Source organism: Lytechinus pictus, chromosome 7, assembly GCF_037042905.1.
Source record: "Lytechinus pictus isolate F3 Inbred chromosome 7, Lp3.0, whole genome shotgun sequence".
NCBI lineage: Eukaryota > Metazoa > Echinodermata > Echinoidea > Temnopleuroida > Toxopneustidae > Lytechinus > Lytechinus pictus.
Window position 1 is genome coordinate 22,590,101 of NC_087251.1, and position 18,531 is coordinate 22,608,631.

The 18,531-nt window shown below is 35.8% G+C and overlaps 1 protein-coding gene across 2 annotated transcripts in view; it reads left to right on the forward strand.

The window, feature by feature from the left end:
• Window positions 1–18,531, forward strand: part of LOC129265390 (thyrotropin receptor-like) — a 128,550-nt gene that overhangs the window by 101,815 nt on the left and 8,204 nt on the right. For both annotated transcript variants that reach the window (XM_064102220.1, XM_064102221.1), the window contains exons 2-5: window positions 15,087–15,158; window positions 15,484–15,555; window positions 16,719–16,790; window positions 18,082–18,162. In XM_064102220.1, the coding sequence (XP_063958290.1) occupies window positions 15,087–15,158; window positions 15,484–15,555; window positions 16,719–16,790; window positions 18,082–18,162 (297 nt within the window). The remainder of the gene's footprint in view (window positions 1–15,086; window positions 15,159–15,483; window positions 15,556–16,718; window positions 16,791–18,081; window positions 18,163–18,531) is intronic.

An 18,531-nucleotide genomic window follows, 5' to 3' on the forward strand; every position in this document is an offset into this window, starting at 1 on the left:
ATGCACTGCAAGGTAGATATATGCTATTTACGTGTTGGCATTCGAACTGCCAATTGTGCATCAGTAGATTGAAAATTCATCACAAATGTATCGCTATATCCATGTCCACGTCACAAAGAATTGAAAAAATCAAATAGGAGCTAAAATTTCGTTTACTTAGCACCCTCATGCAATGAAATTGCAGTATATTAATCGTTTTAAATAAAGTTGGGTCATAAACTGTGTGCAATAAAATTCGATCCGGTTTCCCTCATTTGTAACTACATGAAGCGGATAATCATTGTAAAGCTGTGATTCAGTTGTATATTCATATTGGTTGCTTTTTGGATGCGATACAAAATTTCTGAGAAAAAAAAGACTCGTGGGTGAGCAGAAAATATTTTTTTGCAATTAGTAAATGGCGTTGTTGTTGAACTTGCATCACAAAATTAAAATATTGATATAACTTTTGCAGAAATACAGATATTTGAATAACTGTAATTATATTGGAATACAATAAAGTTGTACAATAAAGTTGTATATACCATAAAAACAAATTACATGTAAAAAAATGATAATTTGTGACCTCAACCCCCCCCCCCAAAAAAAAAAAGAATACCAATGGTTAATGCTCATGATCTGGTTACAGGTTTCGAGATGTAAATGGGCAGTCCGCCCGTCCTATGTCACTTCCTCCTTTACACCAACCAACAGTGAAGAAGACAGAGAAACTCGATATTCCTGGGTGACAGAGGTTTTCCCACGAGATATAGGTGCCCCCTAGATGGATGTTAGGGAGCTCCATATTACATGAACCTTGTCTGTTGATTAACTTACAGAGTTATTACTTAGTGCTATACCTACTTGTAATGATGCATTAGATAGGTTGATTATTTACGGCAAATACAAAGGTTGTGGTGCATCCGTCCCCATCACGATCAATGGCGATACATAGGCATCAAAGAAAAATATATATTTTTATAAATATAGATTTTTTTTATTGCCAAAATATGCTTATCGCTCCTGTCTTCTTCGTATAAACATGTTATCAGTCGCTCGGAGTGAAATAGCTGTCAATTTCAACCCTGTTTCCTGATCCCACTATAATGGGATCGTTTTGGTGAGTGTAGACGCGGACCTAAAGGTGTAGGTTCATGGTGTAAAAGAACAGGAAAACCAAGAAACTTTAGATACCCAAATCTCTTGCGGTACTGCATGGCGACGACGTGCACAGACTCTCGTATTTGATCTTCTTACATCAGTACCTCAGTTAATGTTTCTTATGGATTGTCAGTTACCTTCTTCTCACACCTCTGTTGGCTGTGCTTGTAATACACACATTTATATTGCTTACAACTCTCTCACGTTTTCCAGTCTGCCCTCTCTTTTTTTTTCGTGTTAGAAAGTTTCCATGCCTCCGAATTAGTTTCCCCAAAGACGATAGCAAAAATGGCTCCTTCGTGGTTTCTCATATCATGTAGATTTTCTTTTTATATTAGTGTATCTGCCGCATTTTGCTGAGTTTACCCCCAACACACTTACCCCTTTTACGACATCAGATAATGATTAACAGCAACGCTCCTCATTTTGATATCTATCAATCCTTCCTATGCTACACGTCTACACCCTTAACTGTATTTTGTTTGTTTGATAGTGTAGGGCTGAGTGTGTGTGTGAGGGTGTGCGTGAGGGTGTGTGGAATTGTCTCATGTCTCTATTCCCGCTCATCCTCTCACTGCTTCTTTATATCGGACTCTCTCCCCCACTCGCTATTCCCCCCACACACACGCACGTACATGCACACATCCACATATCCTCGCGCGCACATGGACACATACCCACATGCACTCTATTTTATATTTTCATTACTACTCTTACTCGTGCTTCTGTTTTGTTTCTTGGAGCTTATCTTATTAGGACGGTTTCCAGTCTGTCCTCTCCTTTGTTCGTGTTACTAAGTGCATGCCCCCAAAGTGTTCCCAAAGACGATAGCAAAAATGCTATAACCAATACTTTAGAAGGAGCAGACATGACCGATAGTCAATATTACGAATAACAAACCATCATTCCAGTGTCGCCTTTTATTAATCTTTTGGGTTTTTTTTTAATACTAACTTTTCATTTTTCATTTGGCAAATGGAACACCTCTACAGGATGTCTTAGAGCAACTTCCACTTACCCCATTTCAAATTCTGTATTTAGATTTTAATTCTTGGATCTAAGTTGCTTTCAGTCTTTTTAAGTAGCAAGCTCCCCCGAGCCACAACTCGTGTTACCATCCGTTACCTGTGTATTAAGTTGTCATACATGTGTCCTAGAATTTCACTGAATGTGAATAGCATGGCAATGCAGGAGAACTCGATGAACACGGTGAAAGCTTTCTTAACTTGAAATAGAACAGAATTTGTCTTCTAAGTTTCCTTTTAGGATTTTTCAACTGAACAAAAAAAAAATCCGGAAATATAAGATGAAAAGGCTCTGTGATGAAATAGAAAGTATTTACTCTCCAAATGAAGCATGTTTGATAATTATTTCTGGGCAAGAATAGCTGGTAGAAACTAGCTTTGTAGCTTAGATTGAGACAAGTTCAGTCAACGAAAGAAAATGTGCGATAACAAAGCAGTAAATCTGCATGTTGCGATGGATGGCTTCCAGTTTTCATGGAAACGGTTACCGTGGTAACGGTCGAAGCTGTGTGAAATATAGACAATGATCCATTTCAAAACTAATTTACCTTAAAAAAAATAAAAAGTTAAGGGTTTTGTTAATGCTAGAGCTATTCCATTGTTATACAATGATGTCATCGCCTTATTTTTAAGGTTTTTAATCTAGAGGTTTTAAGATAATCCTAACATCCACGTTTCTTTTAAGGGCATTCCTTGCAAAGAGATTTCCACTCATGTTGGGAAAAAAATAACTCGAGGATAACTACTATGAGCAAAGATTTTTTCTCACATTATTTGTGTTTCATGTAATATACTGGATGAAGACAAAACAGCTCATTAATCACGTCAATAGGCGATCAAAGACTGAGGTAGATTTCGTTAGTGAGTTCCCGTTTCAAAGCCTTGAATCTCCCATTATTACTTCCGCTAAAAGGACATTCTGATGGATTAAGTCCAGTATCATCTCTAGTATGCAATACCATTATAGAGGTAATTATCAATCCTGCACACTTTGTCTTTGTCACAAACTTTCTTTAAACCAATCAACTGCTTGTTAATTATAGCAATCTGATAACCAACAACATAGTATATTTGAAAAAGAAATACTAAATTGAGTCTATACCCGAGAATAAAATTGTTCAAGCCCTTTCTTAATGCAGATCGTAAGTCCGCTCCTCTGAAATAAAGATTATTAAAACAACAACACAAAGGTCTGTATTTTCATAGGAGTTCTCACGTGAATATAAAAAAGTATAAATAAAATTTATTCAGATCTTCTCTTCTTTTAAGAACTCGACGAGTTACAGACATTTTCATAAATGATATGTAAGGTAAGGTTTGTTTTCGACAAGCAAGGTTGTGGGAGGGGTAATGATTGCCACCCCAATATATCAAGATCTGCATCGGCTCAACAAAATTTACAATTATCAAGACTTCTCAAAAGAACCCATGAAAGAATTTACTTTCAATTTTCATTGATAAAACAATTCTAGAAAAAAAAAATCCAGAATTTTTTTTTTTGAAGTGGACAAGCTCTGCTTCATTCACATATTTTAAGAACCTGCATGTCATGAAATTCCCAAGGCACTGATGAAAATGTCTTCATTTACATTTACAGCGGAGAGGTTAGCCATACTGAGAAAAAGATTCCCAATCGTTATAACCTAGGTTCTGCTTCTTCTCTACCTATTTAATAGTCTGTTGACGTCGTAAAAATCCCTTAGGTGAAATTACGACTTCAATCCAAGTCGAAAGTGTGACGCTAGATTCATTATTAAGGCAGATGAAAAGAGCATCCGATTTTTGCACTGATTACAACCTCGCCAGGATTGAAACATTTTTTGAGAGACTCCGTGTCCGATTGGATAAAGTGTATTGAGTGCATAAAGTCGGGTTTTGTAATGGTAGGGGTTAATCCTTTGAAGAAAAGTGAAGGATAGGTAGGGGTGGCAAGTCAGCATCCGATGATGACAGCACTACCTTTTGTAAGAAGCACATAAGAATCACCCAAACCTGATCCATGTGGGTTATCGTAAGCCCACATCTTTGTCAATTAAGGTTTTCAGTCATTCCTACGAAGCCTTTGCCAAACATGGAAACGTGGGCATATGTTTCTTATTACACACATCTGAATGGTAGTAAAAGACGTATTTCATGTAAGCTGGCTTACTGCAATTTATCAACATGATCAATGGCTGATAATTCCTAAGAATAATCTAACAGAGTTAAAAGTATAGAAGTATATAAAGAAGTTGAGTTAACATTGCCCAATATTGTGTAAAAGGGAATTGCTAGTCGGAGTAAAGGGGTAAATTTTAATAGGTAAAAGGGTATTCCATGGGTAAAATTTGACACAACACATCGTATAATTATTCATACATTATTGTTTGGAGGTATTTTACCCAACAAAAATTCAGGCTCCCATTTTACCAATAATTTTGTAAATTTTACTCTATTTTTTTAAAGAATGTTTACTTCTATTCGAGCTCTGTTGTAGAAATTCCAAAGCATAAGTTTGAATTGATTGTTTTATGTATAGTTATTTCATGTAATTGTCATAAAACAAAACAAAAACATAAATCACTCGACCTGTTCTACCATTAAAATCAAAGTACGCTTTGTGTCAAATTATTGATTTGTCTCTATTTTTCTCATGATTTTTAAGTCATATAAATCATCCTCTACCCTCTCCTCTTCCATTCTACAATGTATTTCCATCAGGAGAGTTTCACATGCAAAGTCCAGTCTAATGCAATTGATATTTCTAGCATAACACTACAAAACAGTAGTGTTTTTTTCACTAAAATGCAAATCTAATACAAAGACATGTCTAACATAGTATCATTATTTCATTAATGTATTGAATTATGGTGAAACTAATCATATTTCACGTCCAAGTGCATTGTACAGTATCAGGTATGTATAGGTTTCAGCCCACTTTCACATTTGTCCCTTATCTAAGGTAGATGGCAACACACTGGATATGCATTTCATGATTAACGTGGTAAGATAATAATAGAGAGCAGCAAACTTTCTACATAAAGATCACACAAAAGCCTCAAACCACAAATTAAACTGATTATAATACTAGCTACAACAAGGTTCCCTGGTTTGTATATTGATTTATCTTCATTAGATGTTAACGTGGTGTATCGAAACCTACTGCAGTAGACTTTCACTTTCACTACCGCATAGTTGTTGGGGAAAAAGCAAGAGAATTTGAAGCAAAACTTGCCTCGACCACCACAATAACCACCACTATGCCGATCCAGCCATGACGACCAGCACGGCGCGCCGTGCTGGTCGTCCGAACCACACCGCCGCGGCGGTGTGGTTCGGACGTACGAAGCGTGCCAGGAAGCCCAGGAAGCGATCCGCCGGACCGATTTGAAGACCGCCATGCGATGTTCAGACACGTACGATTTGATTCGCAGATCAATTCAGGGTATGAATGGGATCACTTTGAAGCGGATAATTGAAAAACATTCGATCAGAGAATAATCGGCTGCCCACATTATAAACTTTAACCACCATCTTATCATCAACAATAACATGATGAAAGTCTGTTTTCCCCAACTATGTCCATCACACGTTCATACCTTGGTCACATTTGCTCTACGGCGAGTCGAAAACAGCCGTTTTATTGATTTTAATTCAAACCACCTATATGTAGTTGGACAAAAAAATGTTAGAACGGCTGTTTTCGACTCGCCGTACGGCCGCCGCGGCGGCCGTACGGCGAGTCGAAAACAGCCGTTCCGAGAGCAAATGTGACCAAGGTATCAATGACTGTGGTGAATTAATATGAAAGGCTGCATGGACTTGAGCAAGACAGTGATATTCGAGTAATAAGCATTTTGTAATTCCACATAAATCCCAGTATAATCTTCATTAGATGGAGAATAAGCCTATTTGATCTGAATTTAGACCCATTTCTTTTGTTTTTATATTTATGTTTGAATGCGTGGGTTTTCATTATTATTTCTATAACCTTAAAAAAAAACTATATCACTCTAAATTACAGGGATTTAAAATAAGTCCAGATGGACTGTAGCTAGGGACCAATCGATTTCTGAATTTAGTTTTAATCCTAACGACTTAAATTTAAATCTCAAATGATTTAAATTTAAATCTTTCGAGATTTAAAAATGAATCTTAAGGATTCAAACTAAATCCGGAATTCGATTGGTCCCTAACTACAGTCCATGTGGACTTGTTTTAAATCCCTGTAATTTAGAAAGAGATATTTCATCCCGATTGTTGCCGATTTGGTTCATAAAATAAGACTTGATTCTTAAAAATAAAATTATTTTCATTATTAATTATTTGATGGAAATTATAAAAACATTTACATGATAATGCATTAAATCTGTGTAACTATGTAAGTGAAGTTGAAAAGTATTCATCTAGGAAAGGCTTTAAAATGTAAAAATACTTCTGGCATCCGAAATTAAAGTTTATGACAATACGATACCGTCGAACATGATTCTCCTGTTGGCAAGAGCAGCCAAGTAGCATTCACAACACGAACAAGGCTGACTTATTACCCCTTTTGAAGAGGGAAAATAATGTAAGCGGTACGGTATTTTGAGACGGGGACCCTCAGGGTCGCTTGACGCTTGATAAATATTCAAAGATGCGCCAAATTACGCGTATTTCACCTGCCTGTACACAACTGGGATCCACTCGAACGTTCATATTCCCAGATACTGTCTCCTAGGCCAAGACTGCTAAATGACTTTATGATTAATCAAAATGATGAACTCTCCATTGATTTGGTGGATAGTCATTCGCATTTGTATTCAATGAATTAAACGAATTTAATGATTCACTTTTATCTAAATCAGACTTCTTACAATACGCTCAAAGGAATTTAGAAAAAAAATGAAAACCGGGAACGTCGCTAAAGAGGAAAGAAGGAAACTCGTAGGCAACCTCTTTACCTCCTTCTTCCGGATCATCATAGACTTGGATTTCTCTGACTTTCCTGATCCTTGAAAATGTATCGAAATGTTTTAAAGTTGAACCTACGCCTGTCTCATTTTGGGGTCACATACATTTGGATTTAAGTGTAAAGATTAAATGAACCTTGAAATTACCCACGGCACCCATTAGCATTTCCCTATAATTACTACCACTTGCGAGTCCCTATCAGAGGTGTGAAAGTGGTCCTCCTCGCATCTTATAGACCACCAATAATGAATACAATGTTATTCCTTCCCCCATTTCTAGAGATCCGATGGGAATACTAACTCGTACTGTGGTGATGCACCAAGCGTGTCGAATAGACAATCAGTTCATTTACACTCATTTTTTTTCGTATGTACTCTGTTTCCGGTAATGCTTTTTTCTTTTCTTCGTTTTTTGCTTGAGCGTTCAAAGCATGGGTAAATTTGAATTTGATACACGGTTATAAAATACAAGGGGTTTATTTTGCTTAAAAACATAAAAAGTAAAGGTAACTTACTCACCTAGATACACAACCCTTTGTGTGAATGTGTTACATATTTCATTGAGCATTCTACAAGGCGATTTTATAAAAGTTGACAGTACTATCTGAATCGTTACCAAGATATTGGAATACTTCACCTAATTATATTGTGTATTTCATTTCTGTTTTATTACGATCATAATCATAACTTAATATATTTGTTTAATGGTTGTATTGCACAGCCGTATTCTTGTATCTGGGTCTCCGGTACTGATCACGAATTATGATGGAACTTCGAAAGCTATTTCCGCTCACCCCAACTTTGCCTCACGAACATGAACCGTGGAAATGTCTTCAGTTTTTAAATCGTTTCACTGGCTATGGGAGATATATTATAGAGATAGTATCATCCCGAATTCTTTTTTGTTTTAACACTGGAAGTGAGGAGGTTTTGATGATTGATCTCTTCCGTCTTGTCATGTAACATTTTGTCAGATATTGACTGCAGCAACAACAAACATTCTTCGATGAAATAACGATCTCTTGTCCATGTTTATTGTTTTAAAGTAAAAAGCACAACATGCTGACTTCGTCTGATGCACGAGCGACGGGAAGAGGCTGCGCTTAATTTGTCCCTATACCCGACATGAGGAAATATCACTTCCCATTATCAGATTAATGTTAATCAACATAAACTTTTTTTATGAAGACACTTTATCAATATTTTCAATCATTAACTACTACAATTAAATATTTCTTGTGAACATTTCTTATCAGTTATAAAATAAAAAAAATGTTTTAGGCTATGTTTGAACAATAAATCTTTATATGTTTCCTATACATGTATTTGATGCCTTATTTCGGATGTAGAGATTAGCCTCCCTCAAAGGACAGTGGTATAACACGTTGTTGATGATATCATTTTCTTCTATCGACAATTTTCAAGCACCCATTGAGTATTACAAGTGGTAACTTTGGGGTTAATGAAGTCTTTTGATTTCCCAGAGTCTGCAATACACCAACGCACAGTGAAACTAGAGAACCATCGACAAGAAATGAAGAGCGAGAAGGATTTGAGAAGAGGGGGGAAGGAAAGAGAAGGTGAAAGAGGAGATGGGGGCCGATGAAAAAATGACAGTAGTGAGAAGGGGACTTTGACGTCGTGATTACATTTTTGTATCTTCGCTCTTTTATGGATGTGAATACTACTTGAACCTCAATAAACAAGAAAAATATGATAATAATAATTGAATTATTATGAATTTTCTTTTTTATTAAACGTCAGAAACCACCTCAGTTGAAGTCCTACATAACGTGATAGATATTTTTTTAATTCACAAAATTAAAATTTAGAAAATGGTAAATAGTATTATATTGCGAAGAAAACGGAGAAAAGAAATGACGTACAAGATAAGGTTTGATCTTAGAATTTGTTTATTAATTACAATTGTAATTAGGTGCCCACTGTTGTTCTTATTTTCAATGTAAATGTGAAGCAAATGATAAGGAAAGGAAATTGTGAAGTCTTTGCCTTGAAAACTAGAAAATGTGCACCATAGAAACATATTTACACTGTACCCCCACAGCAGTATACCCCGCATGAAGGTTTGATAAAGATATTCATATATACCGTAACGCATGATTTGAGACCAATACCAATTTGAATGCGATGCCCGATTTCCTCTCCTGATATTTTAACAAAAAAAAACTATGTCTCTGAAAATGTACTTCAAATTGATAAAAGCAGTGGCGTAATAAACCAAAATAATTGAGGGGGCCAGGCATGGCGAAATGGGCAAAACTTTCTGAAAAGCTGCGAGCGAAGCGAACGAGCAACTTTTTTTTACATTTTGTACACTAAAATCTAACTTTGTGATAGATTTTGACATAAGATTCAAAAATTGATTTCCCTTTCTTTCCTTTTCGCCCTTTATCTTATATTATTGGTAGTGAACTTTTTTTTGGGGGGGCGGAGGTCCATGGCCCCAAAGTCCCCCCCCCCCTCCATCTGTACCCCAGTGGATGAAATGATAATCATCTCTATTTGAATCTTCAAACAACTTTTGATAAGATTAGAAAATGAATAAAGGGATTTAGAAAGTCACATTTGTAAATGTATGTGAAATGTTACAAACACCTTTGTGAAACAAAATCTTATCGATAAAGATGTGAAATCTTTGCCCATTTGAGGATGATAGACGATACTGAGATACATAAGACCGCTTATTTGGTGACGGTAATGAGACGTAACTGAATATACTCAATGTACATGGGATAAAGACGGGAGAAGAAAGAGACATGAAGAGAGAGAGGGGAGACAAGGGGGGGGGGCAGAGAAAGCTGATTGAGCTGAGAATGAATCGAAACTATCGGATTGAAAAGAGATAGATATGAATATCAACTGAAGTGTTGGTCAGCATGATCAATAATATATCTAAATTTGATTGATTGTTATTATAAATGTTAGAAACACGTGATCTGAAATCAGTTGCAAACTGAGGCAAGATGGATAGCTCTGAAAGAGAGGAAGAAAGGAAACTCAAAAGTTGTTGATAAAAATCGTCGCCGAAGATTCAACAAACAGTGTAGCGAGTTTTCTCAAGAAGCTCCACTTGACATTTTGGTGCAGGCGACACAGATCCCAACCAAAGTCATCCAAAAGAACCGATATCCTCCAACTCGATACTAATTGCCATGGTAACCAATGCCAACCCTCGTCGTCTGAGCCGTCTGCGGCTTTTGTCATTCGTCAAACTACACGTTTTCTAGTCTTCTTCAAAACAAAGGATGATCACGTTTAATGATCGGTATATCTCTTACAAACTGCTTTTGTGTAATATTAATCACGATGATCAGCCTAATTCAAACTTTGAATGCATGACTCCTTGAAAAGAAGTTCAATGCACCATCATTTATTTCCCCTGTCTTTTGTGGCCATCATCATTGTCTTGGTCGTTAGATTCTGTTTTTACTGTTGTTGTTTTGTAGGATTTCCAGGTTCGTTTCTCCGTTTTATATTTTCCTGCTTCTCATCGTCTGTTCTTGAGATAAAAAGGAAGAGAGTCCTTACCCCAATCCCGACCCCGGAAAAATAGAGGTGTTTGGAGTCGATAGGGAACCCCGTGAACGGTTGATCTGGCTTGAAGGAGGGGTGTTTGAATATTCATAAGGTGTTTTCAAGAAGGGTACTCCATGGAGTGAGATTGAGATAGTCAGTAAAGTGAGACGAGTGAGACATCACCGATAGGGCCTAGTAGGGGGCTCTTTGGAGATCCTATAAGCCAAAGAGAGGGTATCTCCCCCTTATTTATTCTATTTCATTTCTAATACTTAAAGCGATCCCCTATCCTTCCGCCTTCATACTTAATTGTTTCTCCTTTTCCTGTCATAACTGTTTTCCTTCGATCTTCCAACTCCAAGAAATGCAACGACAATGATAATAACAAAATGAACAAACAAAAATACAAGGAGGTGGGTGTACCGTGTAAATTTAAATAAAAAAATAAGGTCCACTTCCACATTTTTATTACATGAATTTCTGATATTCATTTTGATTATGGGCTGTTGGTGATATTTCAATCTGGTTATCATCAAGTTTTTACCGAATGTTATTTTGAAACACGAAGATTTTTTTTAATCGAAAATCAATAATGTTACCTATTTCATGTTTGTTTTCATTTGTGAAGAAAATATCCAAAATTTAATCTTTGAATCATTTTGTATTGAATCGACCTGTCTGTTTTAATGTAATTAATCTCATTACCTTTTCACTTCACATACTATATAGAATTAAATATTAGTTTATTAATGTATCTGTTTTTGTTGTTAATCACTCAATTATTATTCGGTGAAATATTCATTCATTTGGCTACGTATGTTTTTTTTTTTATTATTATTCAAAATAATCAAATTGACATTCGTATAGGTCAATTTAAAACTAACCTTTGTCTTTCATTTACATTCTGACCACGTACAATAGTCAATACGCTTAATAATTTTTTTTATATTAAACTCCCAAACTGACTTTAAGGATACTGCTAATGCTATGTAGGTTGGTTTTATACCAAACCAACGTCTGTTTTACAGATGCTGTTATTATTTTCAGACGTCACGTGTGGCCTTGGCATTGATCTTTAAGGATCTTGGGATGGGGAAAATATTTGTCCCAGGGGCGATATAATCAATGTCATCTTTCCGCACGGATTACAAGTTTACAAGCTTCACAATGTTTTGAAGTGACGTTGAAGAAGCGATCGTCTTATCCTGTCCAAGCCTATGTTTTTAGTGCCTTTGAGAAGTACTTCACAGTCAAAAATGATAAATACAGAGGAAACTATGTATATTGATGATGAAAAGTGATGTAAGTGAAGGGGCATAATCACTAATATTTTCCTCGATTTGTTCCTACCCCTTCCTAAATATCATAAAACTGCTCCGCTGTCGGGGCTGCATTAGTATATTTTTTAAAGCCCATGGTAAAGTGTATTCATAATCTTCAACAGTTATTATTAACGGTTTTCATTAAGTCCACATCGTTTTTAGGACTCCCCAGTGTTAATTCTAAATCACTTTAAATCCGTTATACATGTAGCTCATTCCCGGGAGCTCATTCTTCTGTGTTCTCACTCAGTCTTATTAAAAGACGGAGGTACTTTGAGCAGACAAAAAAAAGGCTAAAGCACCAACCTCATCTCACCCACTTTAGCAATAGGTTAATAACTCTGTTCGCACTCAGAGTGGGCCCACATTGCAGCATTGTGACAAGAGTATCCTTCACATTTAAGCCAGCCCATGCAAGCCCGATCATGAAATATAGCTTTCACAAACCGAATTCAATGTACCCTTTCACAGACCATGTAATAACATTTTGTACAAACGAGAAAAATTCCGGTGTTAATATCCCTTTTAACTAGGTCTATAAATAAAAAAAGTAAAATATCAAACATATTCCTTAATCAATAGTGTTACTTACATTGCCTTTCTATCATCTGGCGATAACCACCCTCAAATTGGATAAAAATAATTCTAGGGTGGTCATAAAAAACACGAATTCACCCATCCCTCCCCCACCCCAACCCACTCACAATCTCAACCAATCCTCGTGTCGACAAAACGTTGTCAGAAGGCTAGGGATGCCCTGTGGTCAGAAGATGGCGCAATCACGAGTCCAAGAAAGTACCAGGCGGTGTTGTTGTGACAGTTGGGATGTAGTTTTTACCCGGAAGGGGTTCTCCTACTACCAAACCATATCAAGCTGCTCTCGAGATCGTGACTGCGAACTAAAACGGAAACGACATCGAATAATCCCATTTCGCATGATGATGACGGTGATGATGTCCGAAGGGTAAAATTGTGAGAATCCTCAGAAGAGGGCGGTGCCATGGTACTCTGAGGGACATGCAAGACGATCTAGCAACGACGTCATTTTATTTCTTCAATGAATATTCTCGAGTTACACGAGCATGGCAACACGTATAGGCCTATACCCTTCTTTTATGCTCTTCCCCTCCTCCTCCTTTTTTCAATGCTTGAAAAAAGGGGTTGCACCCCCCCTGCGCCCCCTCCCCCCGTATTACCGCCCCTACCCATCGGATCTATAGTTTATGCCATCATGTCACCATGTTATGCTACCTCAGGTTCAGGAGATGATTTTCTTTCCCTGCAAGGGTGTTTCTCTCATTCTAAAGGCCTGTCATGTTGTGTTCCATGTGACATTCTTTTACCGGAGGGAATTTCATTATTTTCTTAAAGAGAAAAACAAGATGATTCTCAATCTGGTGACTACCGAATTCTGTAAATTCACATATGTTTTGTACAGTATCTATCCAGTACTATTATGCACTGGATTAAAAAAATATGCAGCCTGTTGTGCATATAAAAAATATGTAGGCCTACTGCACATGCATGTTTCGATCAATATAGAAATGGATAATTATCTGTTTCCATCGTCACTTCAGTAGTTGTGGTCGTAACCAAGGATTTGAGAAATAGTGACCCGACATTTTGCTCTTGCTTCGAGTTTTCTCTGGAAATGAAGGGCAATGAATATGGCAAAGTTTCAAAGTTTTTTTTACTCTAAATAATATAAGGATATCAATTAGGCCATCTTGGGGTTAGTGGTAGGTTATGGTCGGTTGATATGATATACAGATTTACATGATGGACTAATCGTCGCCGGAATATTAATCTAACCAATATTATGTATATTTCAACAATTAAATTCATCATTCGTTAATAATAGCTTAACAATTAGTCCAGTTTGCCATTTCAAGAGAAGTATGCACTCTTAAAAATGTTGGGCCAAATACGGTCTACACAACAATTTGTTAAAACTTTATCCAATTCTGGGTATTTTTAAACCAATAATATGTGCTTTGGGTGAAAACTACACAGTATTGGTTGAAAACTACCCAGAGTTTAATAATTTTTTTAACCAATTGTTGTGTGGACAGTATGTTGCCCAAAAGTGTGTATAAAGAAGAAGGATACTAAACATTGGTGACTGATATTTGTACAGTAGCCTGTAAGAGAAACTCAAACATGACTGTCACTGTCTAAAATAAAAACAGCGCGTATTAAAATAATGTCCTTTAATTTATGTTGTGGTCATAAGACAAGACGACATTACCACAAAAGGAATGATTTTCGTTTTTCACATTAACAGATACTCAGATTACTTCTTCTGCTTTTTAATGAAATGGGTATAAAATTATCTGATCCAGATTTTCTTGCTGAGTGGGTTACACGACACCAGATGGAATATAAAGCTCGAACTAGGGAATGCTCGTCATTGCATGGACAGGGAAATAAAATAAAAGCTATGAAATCTATACATATCTGGTTTGTTCTCTTTATTGTTGTTTTTAAATTCATCTCGTTATTTCCTGTTGCCTGATATCTTTTGCTTCTCCTGAGTATGGAATATCATTGATCCGTCTTCTGGAAGAAGGTTCATGTGACGATGTGATTTAGTTATGTTCTCCCTGATCAAAAGTAATTATAGCCAGCATGAACAAGCAGAATAGCAATTTTTTTTTTCTTTTTAGAAGTGTAGCCATAGAACTTCTGGCCTCCTTAACCTTTATGAAATACAGAGAGAGGAGTTGTGATGTTGGGGTGAGAAGGAGCGAAGATAGTGTATTGGCTAGATTATTATATGTCCGTAGCTCTTGTTTGATATATGATAATCATTTATAGGTATAAAAAGAAATTATATTTATTCAATTTCATTAGTACACTTTTATGTTTATCTCTCTCTCTCTTTCTCCCTCTCTATCTTTGCCCCTCTCTACCTCTTTTTGCCTCTACTTCATTCACTCTATATGTCAGTATTTTTGTTATTATCATATCTTACTCATTCTTTCGAATCGTTAAAAAAAAAATCAGAGTGGCCTTTTACCCACAAACTGAAATTAAGCTATAATAACGATTTAACTATACTTATCATCTACACTTTACACGTTCGAATCGTTATTAACATCAACGAAATTTCAATCTGTTTTATCTTTCAGATATATCGATGATACAGATATTGAAGTGATCCGGAAGACTGATTTCCTAAATTTGCCGATGCTGAAATTAATGTAAGTAGAGAATGCCATTTTTTAAATTTCATAAACACCAATATATCGGAAAACCATATTGCCTCTACGGAAATGATCGGTGTGTCAGAAGCAGTTTGAATACTCGTTCGACTAGCTATTGGTGCAAAAAATAATTTCCCCTTTATGACGCTGAGCACGCTTTGAGCAAATTATATCATGTGTGGTGTGCAAATATAAATACCAGACGATTTTATACATGTACTGTATATCTATTGGAATGACATAAATCCTCAAATTGTTTATCGATAAAAATGGCGTGGAATTGATTGCCTTCAGTTCCGTATTCTTCTTACATTTTTAACAGATCCATCAAAAACAGTGACAAACTGGAAGTCATCGAGGAAGGGGCGTTCACCAAAAGTCAACTAATTCTAATGTAAGTGATGTTCACCTTCATTTGAATCTAGGTTATTTACTTAGAGCTGAATTTCCTGGTGAAAGCGATACCCTAATCACACTTAATAAACCATTTACTCTCCTAGAAATCAGAGACATTAAGCAATGGCAGATTGAAGATAATTGATATTTGTCTTTTTTTGGTGGTTACTAAATAAATTTGTGAAAATTGTTTCCGATTGACATGCACTTTCTTTTATTGTAGAACTTGGTTTATGATATTAGGTATTCAACTTTATGTTTTTCAAAATACAAATATTCCATTGTTAAAAAAGATTAATGTGTGAAGTGAATTGCACAATTCATCAAATATGTAATGTAATTTAGCTGCTAAGAAGGTGTTTATTCTTTTATATACTAAATTTTTCGACGCAAATACGTCTTTTTTAGGGCTGGTCGTGGAAAAAGAGATAAAAGAAACTAAAAAAAAAACCTGAACGAGACGAATTATCACCGAAAATTTTATATCAGTATACAGTATTTATGATATGGTAATGCCTCACCTAGTTTTGTTTAGCTTTTATTGTTCTTTATTTCATATGTTTATTCCTTTTTATTTCTCGACTCGTTTGCTGTATCTACTCATTAAATTTGGAAAGACAAGATGAGCTTCGGAGGAATTAAGGGGTGTCATTCTCTTTGAATTTCTTCATTGATTTCCTTCAGGGTAATTTCTTGGCCTGATTATTCTTGGCTATCGATGTTGTCTTTGCCTTATTTCTTCTACCTTTCTCTTCTCTCTGTGATGTCCTATTTTCACCCTCATTCTCATAACCATTAAAAGATTCCAGGAATGCCTGACTAATTGGACTTCTATTTTCTGGTAGATTGATTTCATCCTCTTTTTTCTTGGAAGAGGCAAATTAAAGCAAAGTTTCTACAAAATTCATGAAATACATGATTTAAATGCTTTATTTTGCATATGAATTTTGAATGCTTTCTTTGTTATTAATTCATTTGTATTTAGTGATTTAATGATTTATTTTATTTGGGGCGAAAGTCTTCCTCTTAACTTTTGTCTTTTTTTGTCTGTCTCCTTTTCTCTCACTTTCTCTATCTCTCTTACCCAGTTTGTTCGTTTATGTATTCTAGTGCATTTTTTTGTTGACTCATTCTCTTATTGAAATTCATTTCCTTCCTCAGAGAATTAGACAATCTCCCGCTGAAGATGCCGTTACCGAAAATTATCGGAGAACTACCACACCTTACCCAGCTGTAAGTATATTATCAGGACCTTCGTTATAAGTAATACATCACTTCATTAACAGCCGAACAGTCACTAAAAGTCGAAATTAACTAACGTTTATCATCATCACGTTGGAATAAAGAATAAATGATGATATATTGAAATTTATAAGTAAATGAATACATCAATAAATAAATATATATATATATATATATATATACATAAACACACATTGTAATTCTCACTATTTATATTAGACAGAACTTTGTGAAACCAAAAAGCTTTCCAAGGTGAAACTTAACTCAATACAATGACATCCCTTTGGAGCTATGAGATCATGAAAATTCTTTTTTCACTTCCAAACATATTCATATTCATTTTCCAAGGGACAAGCCTTGCAAAATGTGCCCTTTTTTGTGCGTGTGTGAGGGTGTCATAGTGTACGGTGTAATGATAATGATGTGTATGTGGTGACGATATCTGGGGTAGATTTGGGCGGGTCGACCCTTGCTTTATGTGTGTTTGTGTTCGAGAGAGGGCGAGAGAGGGAGAGAAAGAAAGTGAGAGGGAGAGAGAGGGGCGAATGCGTTTATATATTTTCTTAACCCCCCCCCCCTCGTGTTCATTTTATGAAACGCTACATCATTGCTTTAAGAGATATTTTCTTAAATTTCCCTTTGGATTTATTATGAAAAAGCAGTCCAAAATTATATTTTGTTAAAGTGACTGAATGAATTTCTGCGTATTACAAAATGTTGGCTACTTTTATCTTGCGAATTTCCTTTCAAACATCGTGGATTTCTTGCAAACCAGTGCACGATATGGATGGGAAAATCTTAAGGAATTCGTGTACAAAATAACACAAATACATATCTCTTGTTGTAATTTGATATTTGTAATTAGGCAAATGAGGAAGGTAATATAATTACATCAGAGTAGAATTCATATTCCCGTTAGATTTTAATTTATTCCATCAAAAGCTCCTTCTAAGTGTCTGCCCTGCAAATCATCATCAATTCTTCCCCTACATCAACCGACTATACACCCACACTCCAGCTGCATTGATATCACATAACATGTAGAAAATGGGATATACGTACCAGGAGAGTTTCATGTAATAACGTATAAACTGAGTTGAAAAAAGAATTTTTACCAGGATGCCTTAGCTATTTTTCTACTCTAATTATCGTAGTATCCTTTGAATAAATGCTGAAAGATTAATAAGAGTTATAGCGGGTTTGTGATACATATATTATATTTGCTTTTAAAGCAAATGATTTGTTCTCAAATCGCTTATTTAAATATTTCTTATGGTTTTAGACAAATTACACGATGCAACCTGAATGCTGTCCCGAATATGACATCCTTGACTATTGATGAGTCGCAAGTTCTCCTTAAGGTGTAAGTATACCTTCAGAGTTTTGCTTTGTTTTCTTTCTCATCCATCAATTTATTGTGAAAATATAATTCATTCATGATGTACAAAGTTTAGATCTCTCCGCTGAGGATAGCAGAGGTGTATTAATTCGCTACTTGACCAGACATCCTTTTTTTTAAGTAAACTTGGTCTGGCTGTACTCCGAGACATTAGCAAATGGAGATGATCTTGATCGTGGGAGATTTGGGCGAGCACAAATTTTACCAATATATTTGTTCGGAAACAAATATTCCTCAACAAAGAGTGGGTTTTTATCTTCATACATTATGGAGATATATGATTAAGATATAGATGCTAAAATGGAAATTCTTGGTTTCATTAACAGCAAAAAG